This window comes from Montipora capricornis, chromosome 3, assembly GCF_036669925.1.
Source record: "Montipora capricornis isolate CH-2021 chromosome 3, ASM3666992v2, whole genome shotgun sequence".
Classification (NCBI taxonomy): Eukaryota; Metazoa; Cnidaria; class Anthozoa; order Scleractinia; family Acroporidae; genus Montipora; species Montipora capricornis.
In genome coordinates this window covers 32,266,070-32,283,569 of record NC_090885.1, presented here as the reverse complement: position 1 = coordinate 32,283,569, position 17,500 = coordinate 32,266,070, and the positions used below count along the sequence as shown (strand labels likewise).

General features: G+C 39.2%; 2 protein-coding genes and 1 pseudogene across 2 annotated transcripts in view; 2 read left to right on the top strand and 1 right to left on the bottom strand.

Annotated features, from left to right (window-relative positions):
- LOC138041764 (tigger transposable element-derived protein 4-like) overlaps positions 1-474 on the top strand; it is a 1,059-nt pseudogene extending 585 nt beyond the window's left edge.
- LOC138042932 (scavenger receptor cysteine-rich type 1 protein M160-like) overlaps positions 1-17,500 on the top strand; it is a 355,331-nt gene that overhangs the window by 228,589 nt on the left and 109,242 nt on the right. The gene's annotated exons all lie outside the window — the stretch shown is intronic.
- Positions 1-17,500, bottom strand: part of LOC138042930 (scavenger receptor cysteine-rich type 1 protein M130-like) — a 108,902-nt gene that overhangs the window by 70,522 nt on the left and 20,880 nt on the right. The window contains exon 4 of the mRNA XM_068888991.1: positions 14,991-15,335. Coding sequence (XP_068745092.1) covers positions 14,991-15,335 — 345 coding nt within the window. The remainder of the gene's footprint in view (positions 1-14,990; positions 15,336-17,500) is intronic.

The following is a 17,500-nucleotide window of genomic DNA, read 5'->3' as shown; positions in this document are numbered from 1 at the left end:
AAGTTAGGAACAACTGGCTTTATGGCTTCAAATGGCTGGTTGCAATGTTTTAAGCGGCAGTACAGTCTGCAAAGAATGGCAACAGCAGGTGAAGACGGAGACGTAAGCAAAGAAACTGCAGAAAGTTGGAACGAGCGCGTTAGGGAAGTTACACAAGGATGGAACCCAGAGGATGTATGGAATATGCACGAGACCGGAAACTTTTGGAAAGGTCTCCCTGAAACCACCCTGGTTAAAAAGGGATGGAAATGTATATAGGGGCGGAAAGCAAGCTAAGCAAAGAAACACGTGGGCATTTTTTGTAAATGTTGCAGGGGTTAAGGTGGACCCCATCGTCATCGGGAAATACGCAAAACCACGTTGTTTCGGTAAATTAAATCACATTAAACGCCCATATGAGTGTTGGTATTATTCCAACCCAAAAGCTTGGATGAATACGGTGATTTTGAAAGAGGTGCTTGCGCGATTGAATGAAAGGCTAATGAGGAAAAAGCAAAACATATTGCTGTTCCTGGATAATGCTCTATGTCACCCTCCTAGCATTGGCGATAATGCGCCGATCAAATCGAAACTTGAACATCCCCTCCCCCCGGGTATTTGACTATCTTCTGTGTCCGGGAAGTGGGGAATTTGACCTTTGCCTGCGTGGGGTGAGGAAATTGAACCGGAAGTGTCAGGTTTCAAATGAAATTATTTTTGGGGCGCCGAAGTCGCTAACATCTATAAAATACGTGCTTGGACGAGATGGAAGAGTTTAAAGGAAGAGATATCGCATTTGTGAGCGATTGGCTTATAAAAAGGTCTTTTTTAAGACAGGAGGAGTCGACGACAATTGTTCTTTAGTAGGATATGACAGACAAATCCGACGATTGGGTAGGACATTTAAACACCATTTTGGCCCGAGGAGGCGGGAATTTGAACGATCTAATCTTCAAAAGTTCAAATTCCCGGGCGGGGGGGGGGGGGGGAAGGGGGGGGAGGGATGTTGAAGTTTTGAGTTGATCGGCGCATAAGTTATCCAACATCACCATCAATTTTCTTCCAAAAAACACAACAGAAAAGACACAGCCACATCGCAAACTAGACAGAGTAAAGAACGCAAGCGAAATTGTGAAGTCCATCAACCTTTCTATGGCACTCGAATGGGGCCGGATACAATTGTTAAATGCTTTAAAAAAACCAAATTTTATCCCCAGGAAATGGAAGAGGAGGACAATACATTTGAAGGCGAGGACAAGTTACCAGCCCTGTAAGAGCTCATGGACAATCCTAGGTTGGCTCTTCCTGGGATGCTGGGGCATTTATATCTGCAGAAGAAAGCATTGATGTATGAATGGGATTCGTAGAAGGCTCCAACCCAAACTGGAGAAAAGATCTACGAGAGCAAATCCTCGATGAAGACGACATTTTGTCTGTTTCGTCAAATAAAAGAGACACTCAGCCGGACTCAAACAACATACAATTAAGACCGTATCAAATGCAGAGGAGCTAGCTGAACAACTAAAAGACTTCGGACAGTTTCAAGGTCACGAAGAACTCAAGTCAGTGACTTGCTCCACCAAATAAAGCTTCGTAAACCCAAATCACAGACGACTATAACTGAATTTTTCCCTTCACGTTGAATAAGACGTCGTATTCAACATAAGGAGAAAATTCAGTTACGGTCGTCATCAGCAATTTCGAAATTATTGATGATGTGCTGAATGGATAGCAAAGATGCTTCCTTTACGGACAATATTACTGAAAAAGTAGTTCGTCTTGCTTGAAGTCCTCAGAACATGCAAATACTGTTATCGCATTTTGCGTTACTGTTGTTGTGAACAATAAAATGTAAATTAGTTGATCGGTATAAAGGGAACCTCTGTCTGAGGATATGCGCATAAAACAGATACTGTACGAAAGGTTTGAGATTTTGCTACGGCTTTTCGGGACCTTCGAGAAATGGGCCCCCGGTCAATTTCTGCCACATTACGGGTTTGATTTTAGGAAACCTCTATTAAGCGGTCACTTGGCTATTTCCCGAGGGTGACCGCTTAATATACGTTTGACTGCATCAGCCTCTGGCCGCGCGTTCTCGAGTTTCATTTAAAATGTCGAAAAATCGTTGGGCTGGGCCCTACCAATTACGCGTCTCGCTATTTTGATTAAAAATTAACACGTCAAAAATGCGTCCAGAAACTTCCGAAACACCTCTCTGATTGGCCAGAGAGGTATTTTGTCTCGGAAACCACCCATCTTTGCTTCTGATTGGTTGTCTCTAGCCATAAAGATCTTCCAAAACACCAGTAAAGCTATATCAAGGCCTGCTTCCCCTTGACAGTCGAAAATAAATGAAGGAATAATTGCCACATGCCTGCGGCTTAAGGTGAATCATTCTGTCAGAATCGGGACTTCTCTCCTCATGATGGTTTAGTCTTCGCAAGTATGAATCTCTTGCCAGGTTCAGACAAACTCCGATTCCTGGGGAATGCGTGGAAACCAACTGAGCATTTAGAATTTCCGGTAACGAAAGCCGAGATATTCTAACGCTCTATTTTCTTTTTTGTATTTTTGCGAATGTCAAAGTACGAAATGCCTCTAATATATAATATATGAAGAGAGTATATAATTTTAAAGGAAAGCAATGCTACACAACACAGAAAAGCTCACTTCAGTTTGTAGATGATACAGCTTCCATTTCCAGTTACATTCTTCCTCCCGGTGGCAAGAAAAATGATTGTTGCTACTCAGCGGCTATTTATAAAATCTTCACTGGATCTACTGAATTTCTATGGTATTGTTTCGTCGCATTTATGAATTCCACATACATTATTCGCAAGCTGTTTTCTTTATTAAAAAAGACAAAAAAAAGTCTATCAAAAAAAGAAAACAAGAAACTAACTCTAAGCCTACTGTTGGCCTCAAACGACTGAATGGGAATGGTGTGACGCGGTAACGAAGCGAAACTTTTGAAAGTACTAAATGATCTCTTTTCAATAGTTGGCCAAAAGCTAGCAGGAAATGTACCTGATGCTAACTGTCACTATAAAGAATACTAAGCAAATGCTAATTTTCCCAGTTCCTTTTCTTTGAACCAGTTATTCCCCCTGATATTGGATTAGAAATCGCGCTTCTACCGGGAGGAGGAGGAGGAGGCACGAGGCGGAGTCGGAGGCGGAGGCGAAGGAGGCAGCGTGGTTCTAGTGGTTAGGCCATTGAGTTTGCATGCGGTCGCTCCGGGTTCAAATCCCGTTCTAACCTCTGGTTTGGATTTGTTTCGGATTGTCCCGGATTTAACTCTACCACGCTTTGTAAATAACCAACTGGTTGCCTCCTGCCATTTGGGGTTGTTAATCATGTTTCTGTGAAGTTTGAATTGTTTCTTTCAGATTGCTAAAAATGGAGTGCCTATGATCTAGCTTGATATAGCTAAGTGCACTTCCACTGTAAAACAAAGCATAAAACAAAGCATACCCGCAAACAAGGCTTTTCACGTTTTAAAATGTGCAAAGAACATACTCTCTTCACCCTTAGCTGAGCTTATCAATCTCTCTGGTCAAACTGGAAAATATCCTTATGGACGTAAAGATAGCAGAGTAAAGAAACGACAGTTTTCAATTTACAATACATGTTTCGACATACTCATGTCATCTTCAGTTGCAAATGAGCTTTTTAACGGTTGTACCCTGTCTTGAATTTATATTAAGGTACGTTACAAAATTACGTGTCAGAACTTGCGTACAATTTGAAAATCCCATAGTTAATCAGCAATTGAGGCATTTAGATTTGTCTCTTTCTTTTTAATTACGCTGTTCTTTTGTCTTTTATTTTATTGCTATGTGCGCTATTTTTGTTTCCTGGCGCACTTCATACTTCATATTCAAATTGTACGCAAGCTCCAGAGATTTTTCCATTTCAGGATGTGGTTTATGGCCGCCGTACGAAGATTCATGAGACTTTAACGCAGGTACAATCCGTCCAAATTCATTCTTCAAGCTTTCTATTTCTTTCTTTAGAGACTCGTTCTCTTCTTGAAGGGATTTAACATCAGAAAGACAGGGCGGCAACTTGGCCATTGAAAGAGGTACTTGCTAACAAGGCAAACCTGAGGGAAATAAAAGCTACCCGAGTCAAGTGACAATGGCCTAACATTTCTGGGAGAGCAACCTGAGGGGGTTCCAGAAGATGTTGACATTTTCAGAAATCAGGTTGCTCCATTAAGAGAGGTAAGGTGTAAAAAGATGCATGTTATTTGACTTTGCCTTTGTGTTCTTAGAGTTTAACCAATTTTAACAAACAACACGACAATTGCTTCATTAAAATTAGAAAAGTTACAGTTGTATCATTTCTTCATTTTGTTTGTTTGCATGTACAGCTGTTAGGTGTATGGCGGAGTATATCGAAGACCATTTGCAGATGTAGCGATGGTGGATAATTTTGAAGGAGTGTTATCAGGTAGCATTGCTGTTGTCAACCAAGATGGAAACTACGGGCCTCCCCATCTAGCAGAAGTAAGACAGGTTGACGGTACCTCCTTTACTGCACGGTGGCTACAAGGCAAATGGGTGCATTGCCGTGGATATCCACCCAGATTCCAAAGTAAAGTGTCATATACTTTGATACTGAATTTGATGAAAGGAAAGGAAAAAAAGGAAAGGAACTTTAAGTGTCTAGTCGTTCTAGCGCTGGAGCGCTAATTGGGGACACTATAAACTGAAATGAACAATGAAAGTAAATCAAGTCAAATGTTGCTTTTTGAGGAGAGAGGACTGAACCACAGTACCCGGAGAAAACCTCTCGGTGCAGAGTAGAGAACCAACAAACTCAACCCACATATGACGCCGAGTCTGGGAATCGAACCCGGGCTACATTGGTGGGAGGCGAGTGCTCTCACCACTGCGCCATCCCTGCCCCCCAATGATAACGGAAAACTGAAAAAACCAAGCAGCGCAGTAGTTAAGAAGAAGCCAAAAGAAGTTACGAAAAAGTTAGCTGTAGATCAGATTGTTATTATTATTCATGTCGTCATATTTCTTAACAACAACTGTGGATGTCGTAAAAAGCTAAAGTATGCGATCATATTTTTCAAGTCTGTATGGAAATTTCCATATTGAAAAATGCTGAAGTACGCAATGATTTGATCCAGGTCTGTTCATGGAAAGTTCCATAGATGTGGTAAAAGCTTAAGTATGGGACCATTTTACCCGTGCTTCTTCATTGGAATTTCAATAGATCTACCATATTTTTTAACATAGGTTAATTATGGTATATTTTCATCCAGGTCTGTTCATGGAAACTTCTATGGATCTGTTAGTGATGTGGTAAAAAGCTGAAGTATGGTATTACATTTTATAGATCTGCTAGTGATGTGGAAAAAAAGTTAAAGTATATATGGGATGGATCACATTTTATCCAGGTCTGCAGGTTCATGGAAATTTCTATGGATCTGCTAGCGGTTTTGTAAATAGTTGAAGTAGCCAGGGTTTATTTTATCCATAAGTGTTCATGGAACTTTCTATAGATCTACTTGTGATGTGGTAAAAAGATAAAGTATGGCATGTTTTTGATCGAGGTCTGTTCATGGGAATTTCCATAATCTGCTAGTGATGTGGTAAAACGTTAAAGTAAGGCATCATATTTTATCCAGTATGGGATATTTTATCCAAAGTATGGGATTATTTTATCCATACCTGTTCATGGACATTTCTATAGATCTGCTGGTAAAAAAGCTAAAGTATGGGATCATTTTATCTAGGTCTGTTAAAGAACCATCCATAGTTGTTAAAAAGAATAGTAGGTAAACCGTCATTTGTGTTCGTAACATGTAAGGTGACATTATTGTACATACAAGTGCAACTGGGTCTTGTCGCACATGCACTTCACGCTAAAACTTGTGTTAAGAAGTTTCTTTTGGATAATGATTTGTGAGTACTTTTGATCTTCAAGTGATAGCCACGACTCCATGAAGCACGTACTTCTTATCTACTGAATTAAGTTTTTCTTATCCCGTAGTGTCCGGTACCTTGGTCAAAAATTGAGAGTCAAAATCCTGATATCATCCAACTTTCTTGACAATGGCAAAAAAAGTTAACCTATTTTAGATTACTTGGCTTACCAGAATTGCCTCACTTCAGAAAATGCCAACTTAAAAAAATTACGTATTCTCTTTTAGCTGGGTCAATGGCCTCTATTACTACAACACGTTGCAAAAATGGTGAGACAATCCCGTTAAAAAACACCTTTTCTACCTTTCCATTCCCACCAAATCTAGAATTTAATCATTTCCTACCTCCCCCTCCCTCTCCCTCTTTCAATGTTGAACTTTCAAGTTTTCCACATGATTTGGTATTGCTAGCAACATTGATAAGGGGGGGGGGGACGGGGGCCGCAGTGTGGGAGAGATGGGGGAAGCTACTAACGCGTCAAGAAGGCAAAGTGTCTCCACCATTTTTGCAACTTGTTGTAGCTCTGAGTTAGTTGCCCACTTGGTCAACAGTTGAACGCCGCTGTCGTCATAATTTCTGACATCTCTTGTTGAAGCTTCAAAGTTGAGTCCACTCTATCGGCTCCTGTCAGGCAACACCGATATACATATTATGTAAATTTTCGTCTACGGCATACGAGGACATTTCTTTGTTGTATTTGTTTACATGAGTATAAACTGTTGCAATAACAAGGAAAGGACTCGCGTTCACACCGAAAGCCAATCTCTGCATTCTGTACACCTTTGGTGCTTCATTGGGCTGTAAATCTCTCCACAGATAGTGGTGAACATCTCTATCCTCTGGTGCTATTTCGACTTGCAGAAACATGATTCATTTCATATATACCATTTTATCATTGACATCTTTTGTGTGTCTGCTATGAGACCAATTTTGTGTGTTCCAAATCGAATCAGTACAGATACAAGGTTTGGTTGTAAAGCAGGACCAGGAAGAACGCAATCGTTAAGGGGAGCATCACCTCCTTCACGTGCGGAAGCATCAAATACGATTCTGCATTTTGGCGTCCTTTTGTCATCACGAAACACAGCATGATGCGGTAAGTACCGCACAGTCCCATTGTCATCACTCTGGTCAGCTACTTCCTCTGCAAAACTTTTTTACTACATATTCCTTGATCGTTGCTTTGTAAGCCTTAGCTTTCACAGGGTTTGCCTTAACCTTCTTTCAACACTTTCGAGGCGTCTCAAAGCTTATGCATAATTACTTTCTAGCCTTGGAGGGTCCCTTTGCCATGGCAGTCGTACCTCATAGTTACGTCCCTCATATTTTAATCCTCTATTAAAGTCAGAAACAGCACGTTCTTCCTCTTGTGACTTAACAAGGTTCTCGGTTTCCGCAATACCGATTGATTCCAGTTCCCATAATCTTTTCAATGTTTCGTTGACTCGACTTCTTTCTATAACTGTCAGCATGGATGCACTGTGCTTTGATTGGCGGTTTACTTGTCCAGTGACAATCCAGCCGAGACAAGATTCCACAGCAACAAGTGACTCACTGGAACCACCTCTCTAACAGACCCCAGTCACAAACGAGTAGTAGTGGTCTGCACCAATAAGAACATCTACTTGAACTGAACCTCAAGTATAACAATCTGTAAGAGTTAAGCCTTGAAGATGAAAATTCTTATGAAAGACCAACTGTACTGATCCGAGGGGATTACAAGTTTTGGGAATAGAAAGGGCCTCCATCTCCACCCTTGAAGCTCCCTTTATTGGTGAAAGGGCAAATTTCACTCTTTGTAACCTCTTCGCTCCGCTTTTGTGACACGTAATAGCTCTGAGGGACCTTACAGGTCGAGGACCTCCGCAATGATCTTTCGTATATACGAACGTTGATTCCCTGAATCTAGCAAAACACGGACTATCATTTCTTGACCCTTAACAATTAACCTGGCCAATACTGTTTGCAGGAGTGTTTCTCTCATAGGTAATGCAGGTTTAGTTGAGGCCAATCCACTTAAACTAGTGTTGCGTACGTGCCGAGGTGTAGCAACTGACTGCTGTCCATGCAATAATCTGTGATGTCGGTGACCGCAATTCGCTACAGAACAAGTAGGATGGCGACCAACAGTTTCTTCTCTTGCACTAGTTTCCATCTGCCATCAAGTGATTTTTCATTAAACACTGGGCAGTTTTGTGACTCATGATCTGTCTTGGAAGGCGTGTTTCACAAAGTAGCGCAGAAGCAGTATACATCTCATTCTCACCACCCATTTTGGGAAATGAAGACTTTCTTCGGTTTTCAGAACTGTGATTGTCTGGGATGCTGTTCACATTTGAACCTCTTTCTTCTTTGGATACAACTTGCCGGTTAAGTAATTTAAAGAACAATTCAAGGTCTATTTCATCTTCCTGAGTGTCTGCAAGTTTCAAATCCCATATTTATAATCACTGAGGAGGTAACTTGGTCTCAAAAAGGGCTGACAAAGTACATTCATGGCTCATTGGAGCTTCTTCAAGAGCCTCTAAAGCTCTAGTTCTGTTCATAAAGCTATAATCAGAGAGATCTCTGAGGGAGGACGCATTAACAACAGACTTAGCGTCCATCTTGATGACAAAATTTCACTAGAAATGAGATGATCATACGTTTTCTTCCATACCTGTGTTTAATGCATTCAACAGCTGCTTGATAATTTGCTCCAGTTACTTCAAATCCGTCTATTGCTTTCAAGGCATTACCAGTTAGCACTGAGCGTAGATACGTAAACTTCCGAACATTGGGTAAGTCAGCATTGTTATGCCCTGCAGCTTCAAACTGATCCCAGAAGTTTTGGGTTTTGGTCAATACATCGCCATTAAACTTAATTCAGATTTGAAGATACACGACTGTCACTGTAAGCAATATCCTTCGAGGAGAGATCTTCCATATCGCAATCTTTAGTTAGGAATTCATGTGCAGCATCCACAGCATTATCAACTTCACTCAAAACTTTTCCCCATCTGCGGAGTTTCTCCTGTATCATATCCTCTGCCACAAGCGCGCTTAAATCATTTCTCACTTGAAGATAATTCTCACGGTACATAGATCAACTTTACTTTGATTTTGTTGCTTGCATTTTGACTTAGGTGCAAAATATTCTGAATCAACGCATCCATATCCATTTGCAAGGCTCTGGCTCTATGTCTAATTGAACGAACCTCCTGAATTTCAACTTCACTTTTTACTTGAAGAGATTAATTCGAAGCCTCGGCGAAATTCGAACCTTACTTTAATTCTGGTGCAATAACATCTGATTTTGCATCGTGCTAACCTTTCCACTAAGACGTTTCTCTTTCCAGTAGTCGGCAATCCCCTTTTGCCAAGCATTTCACAAATTTGATCGACAGTGAATTGAGATAAGTCTTACATGTTTTCTCGAGGAACTGGTGGCCTTCTTAACACCCACGTGGTTGCAACTGTTGACCTTGCGAAAAATTAAAATATACTGCTGAAATATCTCCTTGTATCCGGCTGTAAACGACCCTGTTAAGAATTACGACGAGAAACTGAAGCTCAGCGCAACTTCAATCGACTGGACTCGGCTACACATCTATTTACAAAGGGGATGTATAGGAGTGAAGTGCTACGACTTACAAAAACCTTCGATAACAAGAGCGGGAACAACAACGAAAAAGTCACATGACACGTTAAGTCCTACAAACCTAGGTAGGGTTAGCATAATTATTCGAAGGTCCAGTCTCTCAGGATTCTTTTTCATTCTACCAGAGCGAGTACGGGTTGTAACAACCACAATCAGACTCACTAATTTTATGGACTGCTGCACTTTAGTTATCATGCCCATTTCTTCGATTCTGTCCAGTTAAGCTTTCACTTTGTCCCTTTTTTCAATCGGTTAGGATTAAAAATTCGCCTTGGGAGATGGACTACAAGAGTGTAACCATTGTTTCTACAGTTAAGTCGTGAGTAGTGGTCGTTCAGAATTTTCTCCTTAAGTTGATGGCAAACAGTATAGAAACATATATTGGTGCACGTGGAGCGAAAAAAAAAAACAGAAATGGTCTATTTTCCACGATTGACAGGGCTCTCCAAAAATATTACTAAACCTTTGTCAACTGTGAGATCTGTGGTCTTTCATATACCGGGCTGTCATCCTCTTCCCAACCTCTTCCCAACGAGTGTGATCACACACGACTGGAAAGGGAGCTTATGCACGATAGCTTCCTCACGGCCGCAAAAGGTATTACGCATTGACACGAAAAACTAAAAACTCCAACTATGCAACAGTGAACAGCTGCAGTGAACAGTGATCAGTCTTACAAGTTGTATATAATGAGCTTATACAGTCTTCTAAGTTAATATGCCTGGAGATACAGTCAAAAGTCAAAAGAATCTGGAGACTTTGCTTGCTGCAAGAGAAACGATTGCTGCGAGTGAGGCCAATGGCGGCGTGGATGGCGAAATTGTAAAGAGCTTTGAGTTCCTCAGCAGTGAATATGATGACCTAATTGCCTTTTGAAATGATGCTAAAAGGCAACACCAACTTCTTAACGAGAGATTGTCAAATCTTGTTAAACAAGTGGATGAGATTGCTGAAGCTATCGACGCCATTGAACGATACAGTTATCAGTACAATGTCAAAATTGATGGGAAACCCGAAGTTCATTCCGGCGAGTCAGAAACAGGAACGTCCAACCTTTGTGTTAGGTTATTTCGTACAATGGGAGCGGAAATTTCCCTACAAGATATCGATATCGCCCATCGTACGCCATCCAGAAGCGCCACTTCAGGTCCCAAGCCGATTATTTGCAAGTTTTCGCGTAGACTTACTGAGGAGAATGTCATGAATAGTCGTAATGAATAGGCCATTTCCGAATTCATGTCTGGCTCCTTTTCAAAGCGAGTCTAAGTGCGGAGTTTTTATAATGGTAATTAGTTCTACTTTACATATGAATGAAAACTAATTTTTATAACAAAAACTTCGCACTTACACTCGCTTTGAAGATGAGGCAGGCTTGAACTCGGAAATGGCCTATTGAACAAGCTTACTCCAAACTCCGTTGGATTACCAGAAGAAGAGTCCTTATCTGATGCCAAAATGTATGATCATTTAACTCCTAAGACCCAGAAGCTGCTAGTTGATGCCAAAAAGGTCCAGCAACGATATCGCTATAGTTTCTGCTGGGTTAAAATTTTACTATCCTCCTCAAAAAATCGGAAGATTCTCAGCTCGTCCTGTGAAGATAAGAAGTTCTACCGACCTTCAAGATCTTGCCGAACAGGAATGCAGAGCAAGATAAGCTACTTATTGTTATTGACCGTTTCCTTTTGAACTATCGTTGCCCTAAATATGATAAAAATAATTGATTCGGGTTTAATACCTCTACCCTTTAGTCATTTAGATAATGCTTCCTTTAATGCTGCCTATGATCCCCTAAATTATGATACCGATTGGTTAGGCAGTCTTTTATTTAATCTAATCGAGCAACCAAAGTCTTCTGACTCTTATACTAGAAACCTTGCTCCTGATGGAAATTTTTCTTTTTGTCCAACTGCAAGTAATTATTACGTTGAAGATGAAATTAACTCAAAGGTTACAACTGATTATTTTAATTCAAATTTCGCTTTACTTCATTTGAACGCACGTAGTTTGATCGGAAATTTTGATCAGTTTAAGTCATCACCGGATCATCTACAAAGGCCTTTTTCTACCATAGCAGTTTCTGAGACTTGGCTGAATGATCTCTCTGCTGACCAAGTAAATATTCCGGGATATATTTTCATTTCTAACCATCGCAGTGGCAAAACTGGCGGAGGAACGGGTCTTTATTTACAGAATAGCCTTGAGTACAAAATTCGTTCAGATTGTAATTATTCTGATCCCGATGTTTTCTAATCGTCGTTTGTTGAAATTTGTGTTCCCCGTGGGAAAAGCATTATTAATAGTAGGTTCTCTCTATCGCCCCCCTTGTTGCAAAGTCGCGTCTTTCTTAGAAAAGTTTACTGAAATTCTTACAAAAATTTCTTAAGTGACAAATATTGTTATCTTGCTGACGATTTTAACCTTGATCTGCTACATAGTTATGCATGGAGATGGTTATGAAAATGAACAAGTTCCTTTGTTGCATGTTTCATGTTTCTGAGTTTTTTTCAGGCATTGTTATCAATGACATCTGATCACCTACTGGTTTTTGCTTACGTTTCTGAGAATTCTGGTAATGATATTCATAAAAGATATGTGCGAAATTTCTCTGCGGATAATTTAAACAATTTTCGTGACCACCTGTCTCAGGTCAACTGGCTCGCACTCTTCGATGACAATGACCCAAATATTTCTTATAACAAATTTTGAACGAATATTCTCGGCTCTATGACAATTGTTTTCCTATGAAAACTCTTAAGTCGAAACATAATGGACGTTTAGCACCATGGATGACTAAGGCCTTACTAGTATCTGTCCGAAAGAAAAATAAGTTATATAAACAATTCATAAAATCTCCAAATTCCCCTCGTAAGGCGCAGTTTAAGTTCTACAGAAATAAATTAAATCATCTCATCAAAATTGCTAAACGCCAATACTATGATCAGAAGTTCATCTCGGCAAAGAAAGACTTAAAGGAGAGCTGGAAACTGAAATTATCAATAAACGTAAAATCAGGTCAATTTTTTCCTTCATCCTTTCGATCTGCCGATACGGTTATTACTAACCCCGTTAATATCGCAAATGAATTTTGCCATTACTTTACTAGTGTAGGACCAAACTTGGCCACGAAAATACCAGCAGAGGATACTCCTTTCTACTCTTTTATGAATGAATGCATAAATGAATCGCTTTTTCTGAAACCAACAATTCTTGAAGAACTGACTAGTATGACTGTACAACGTTGAAAGTCAGGCAAAGCTCCAGGATACGACAACATTTCTATGGACATAGTAAAAGATACCATTGGACTTATCTTGGAACTTCTAATGAATATCAGGCAAAGCTCCAGGATACGACAACATTTCTATGCACATATTAAATAATACCATTAGACTTATCTTGGAACCTCTAATGAATATCATAAATTTGTCTCTCTCTAAAGGAATATTCCCAAATAAATTAGAAACTACCAAAGTAAGCCCTGTGTTTAAAGCTGATCAACCTGATCTATTTACTAACTACGGGCAAATTTCTTTGCTTCCAAATTTTTTCTAAGTTTTTTGAGGAAGTGATGCATAATAGTTTGTCAGAGTTTGCCGATTCTCTCAATCTTTTCTATCATCAACTCCAGTTTGGATTTCGAAGAAAGCACTCTACTGCACTATCGCTTATCTATCTTATAAACAAAATTCCAATGTCTATGGTCCAAAATGAAATTACGGCCGGTATATTCCTTGACCTCTCTAAGGCTTTTGATACGTTAGATCACCAAATCTTATTTGAGAAACCTGAATACTATGGCATACGCGATCCAGCACTGCAGTGGAATTGACTAAGTCAGCTTATGGATAAAATCCAACAAACTGTCTGTAAACATAAAGAAAACTAATTATGTCATATTTAAGCCGAAACAAAAAGTAATCCATATGAGATCCTCTATTTTGTTTGATAATGTGCCGCTTAATTAAACAACTAACAGAATTAAAGTTCGTAGGTGTCTATCTTGATGAAGCTCTTACATGGAAATCTCACATTGGCTATATTTGTAAAAAAATGCTAAATCCGTTGGTATTATATATAGGTGTCGCTTTCTTCTCTCAACCAAAACCAAAACATCTTTGCTTTATACTTTAATCTATCCCTATTTAACTTACTGTACAGTAGTCTGGTCTTCCACATACGTCACGAACTTAAATCGCATATTTCTTCTTCAAAAACGAGCTGTGCGAGCCATAACGAATTCAGAATTCCGCGCGCCTTCTGCCCCCTATTTTGCTGAATTGAAAATCCTAGATATTTTTAAGGTAAATTCTCTCTGCATTGCAAAATGTACGTTTCTATACTACCACCATTTATTACCTTTGCCTTTTAAAAACCTATTCTTCACAAATAAACAAATGCACAATTATGACATTTGAGCTTCATCTCTTCTTAGGCCCCATGTGTACAGGACAAACATTAAGCAGTGCACTATACTCTATCAAGGACCAAGTATCTGAAGTATCTGGAATGCTTTACCACTTTCCATTACATTCCTTTCCAGTTTATCTTCCTTTAATAGACAGTTTGTTGATTTCATTAACAATTAAATGTCACTCAAAATAAAAGCAAATATCATGAACTATAAAGCAATGAAAATAGCAATTTGATTTCTTTTCATTTCGTTTTCTACGCTCAGCTTTTACTGTAATTGATTTCTGACTGATTCACGTATCACCAAGTAGGCCTCTCAGCATCAGCCCTATGGTTTTAGAGGTCTCCTCGCCACTAACTGAATGTTTTAAAGTTTTTATTATTTAGAATTGAGGCAAATAAAGATTGATTGATTGATACCGTATCCGAAATAATTAATGTCCATTCAAGCAAAGAACAAAGCGAACATAGCAATATCGGACAATACCTAATTAACAAGGCCTAATCGGAATAACAATGGTTCTTTTGTCATCCGCCATTTTAGTCCGGTATATGAAAGTCTACCCGAACTTTATCTGGAGTAGACAAGCAATTCATACAATATTATTCACAAATAGAACGGTTCTCTGACAATTGTTTAACCCAGACTTCATGTACACAATTGATAAGTTGGCAAGAGGACTTGTTGGTAAGACCATTGAGTTACACTTAATTTTGCTATAGATGCTACAAAAATGCTTAATTTTCACTAGAAATTCTATCAGTCTGGTGATGTTCTGTTTGTTTAATTAGCGGGTATCTAAATGCTGCAATTATAGCATCTCTCGAGAAATGCTCCCGATTTGGCATGCCCTCAAACCCCTTTAAAGGGTGGGCTTGATGCTGGGAAAAGATCAAACAGAAACCCTGGACCACCCCTGGGTAGGTGGGACAGTAGGTAGGTTAGTCGGACGGTAGGTTACGAGGAAGGAAAATGGAAAGGTTATTTATGTTGATGCATTGATAAAACCTACCTCCTAACATTTTCCCGCCCTTACAAATAACGCTGGCAAATCTGTATGTCCGCATCTCTTCGGATTTGTTTCCAATCACATCATGAGCGCATTCCATCACGTTTTTCTCGTTTCCAGTGCAATAAAGATTTGTTAGCCACACAGGACCAAAAAATGGACCGTAAATTCTGTTCTTTAGAGCTTTTTCTTCGCCATCTTGGTAACCAAGCTGTCGACAAACCACAGTGGCCATGTCGTCATTCATATACCAATTGTCGCTGCTGATCGATCCCCAGACTCCAGCGTAAAAGACCTCAACACGACCAGCACTTGCTAGCGTGGAACCTTGCAGACGAATTGGGATATCTAAAGAAGTACAGACGTGTTAACATTTCCCCTCTCAACCTCCAGAGAAAAAACTGAGAAAACTACAGTAGCCTTCCCAATATGAAGAAGTACCTACAGGCCCATGTGGGGTTTAAAACAAGGTTTTTTTTTTTTCGAAAACAGGAGTTGAACAGCAATATCATTTAATTATCCGATAAAACCTATCTGACCAGTAGGCACATTTTGCCCTTCCACAAGAATAAACGAGAATGCTCAAAATGTGAATCACAATCATTCTCATTCAAAAGGACATAATATATGATCCAGACTTTTAACCCCGAGAAATTAATCGTCGCACTTGGATAAGTTGCAAGGCGGCAGGCTTAAAATGCGGGTTACGGGTCACGGATCACGGGTCATAAGTTCATGTGAATCCTGGTCTGTTGACAAAGGCAAAACTTATCAAATGCAAATTCCGATAACGTGGCATTATGAACTTTGAATACACGCTTGAAAGGCGCGAATATTTCAGCTGATTAAAGCAGCACAAGCACGGATGGTCGAGTCTAGGATGTCTTTGAAGGAAGTGAGAAATTCGCTTCTTTTCTCGTTTGTAGAAAGCTCAATTAGGGAAGAAGGGTGCTGTCACCTAATCTGTCGTAGTGTAATCACTGCATTGTAAGTAGTGTAAAAATTGTTTTGCAAGTAACTTAAGTATCATATTGGTAAGTACAGTGGTGAAAATGTTGTTTTGTAAATAGCGCAAGTATTCTAATGTGAATAATGTAAATACAGTCGTATAAGTAGAGGAAGCGATTTGTAAGTAAAAAAACAAAAATTATTAATACAAAAAATTATAATGCTAGTATTGTAAGTAGTGTAAGTGTTTGTCCTGCTTGCTTGTATAATTACTGTAAGTATGAGCAGTGCAATATATATGTATGTATTACTAAGTATAATATTAGTATTGTAAGTAGTGTAAGTGTTCGTCCTGTAAATATTATAAATAAATAAATAAATAAATAAAATAAAATAAAAAATAAAAATGAAATTCACGAATTAATATTTTCACTTGTAACCTTTCAATAAAAGGTGTTTATCCTCAAAAAAAAAAAAAAAAAAGAAGGGTTTCTTGGAGAATACGAATCCTTCTTGGGAATCTGAGTTCATAAAAATACGGATACGGTTAGCTCTGTGACCTTTCATTACGGATGTTTTTCCTCTGACATGGTGGTCTGAAATCCAACAAGTTCCACTGGATGGCACTAGATAGAAAACAAGCACATTTGACCTACAATCGCTATTTTACTTAGAGAGTTTTCATGTCTGAACTCTGAATTTTTCGCTATGATTTCCATTTCACCGATGGGTAAATCAAGATAAGTAGAATCGAATGAATATTTAACGAATTGGGTACTCAGTTTTAGAGGCACAATAAAAGAAAAGGCTAAGAAAATTGGACATTACGACATGTGGAAGAACTTTCACTGTTTTCACCGTACTCCCAAGACATTCCGTCCCAGAATCACGACGGTCAAATGTCACTCTCTTTTTTTTTTGTTTGCCTGATGTTACCAACCCAGCCTGGAACCCAGAATAGACCTTTTTCGCTTGTACATTTTGTTTTCCCAATACAGATCAAGTGATAATACTCAGGAGATTTGGTCCTTTAAAAGAGTGCATGCAGACATATCCATGCTTGCATGCGCTCTTTTTAATGAGTAAAACAAAGGACCAATCCTCCTGAGTATTGCCACATGATTTGTATTGGGAAAACAAAGTGTACAAGCGAAAAAGGTCTATTGCATCATATGGCGGGAATTCTTCTTTGCATTGGATAGACAGTGAGAACATTAGAGCTGGGGTGAGTTGAAAGAAACATAATTTTCACTGTTTGCATTAACAGTTAGATATTAATTGACTATTTTCAAATAAGGCAAAGGAAATGAACAAGGGAGCAAATACAAGTCATTGTTAGCGGGCAAATGGGATGCAGATTCCGTTGATCTCGCCCGCTAAAAAAAAACAATTCCAATAAATTTTTGCATCTGATCTATTTTTTTCCGATTTGAACTCCATTCTTGAATGTTGTAAATATGTGATTACCTTGTTTTACGCAAATGTTGGAAAGGATGAATTCTGAAGTACTGCACGAATATTAATTGAACCTCCGCTTAATTATTTTTTTTTTACTTTATTAATTT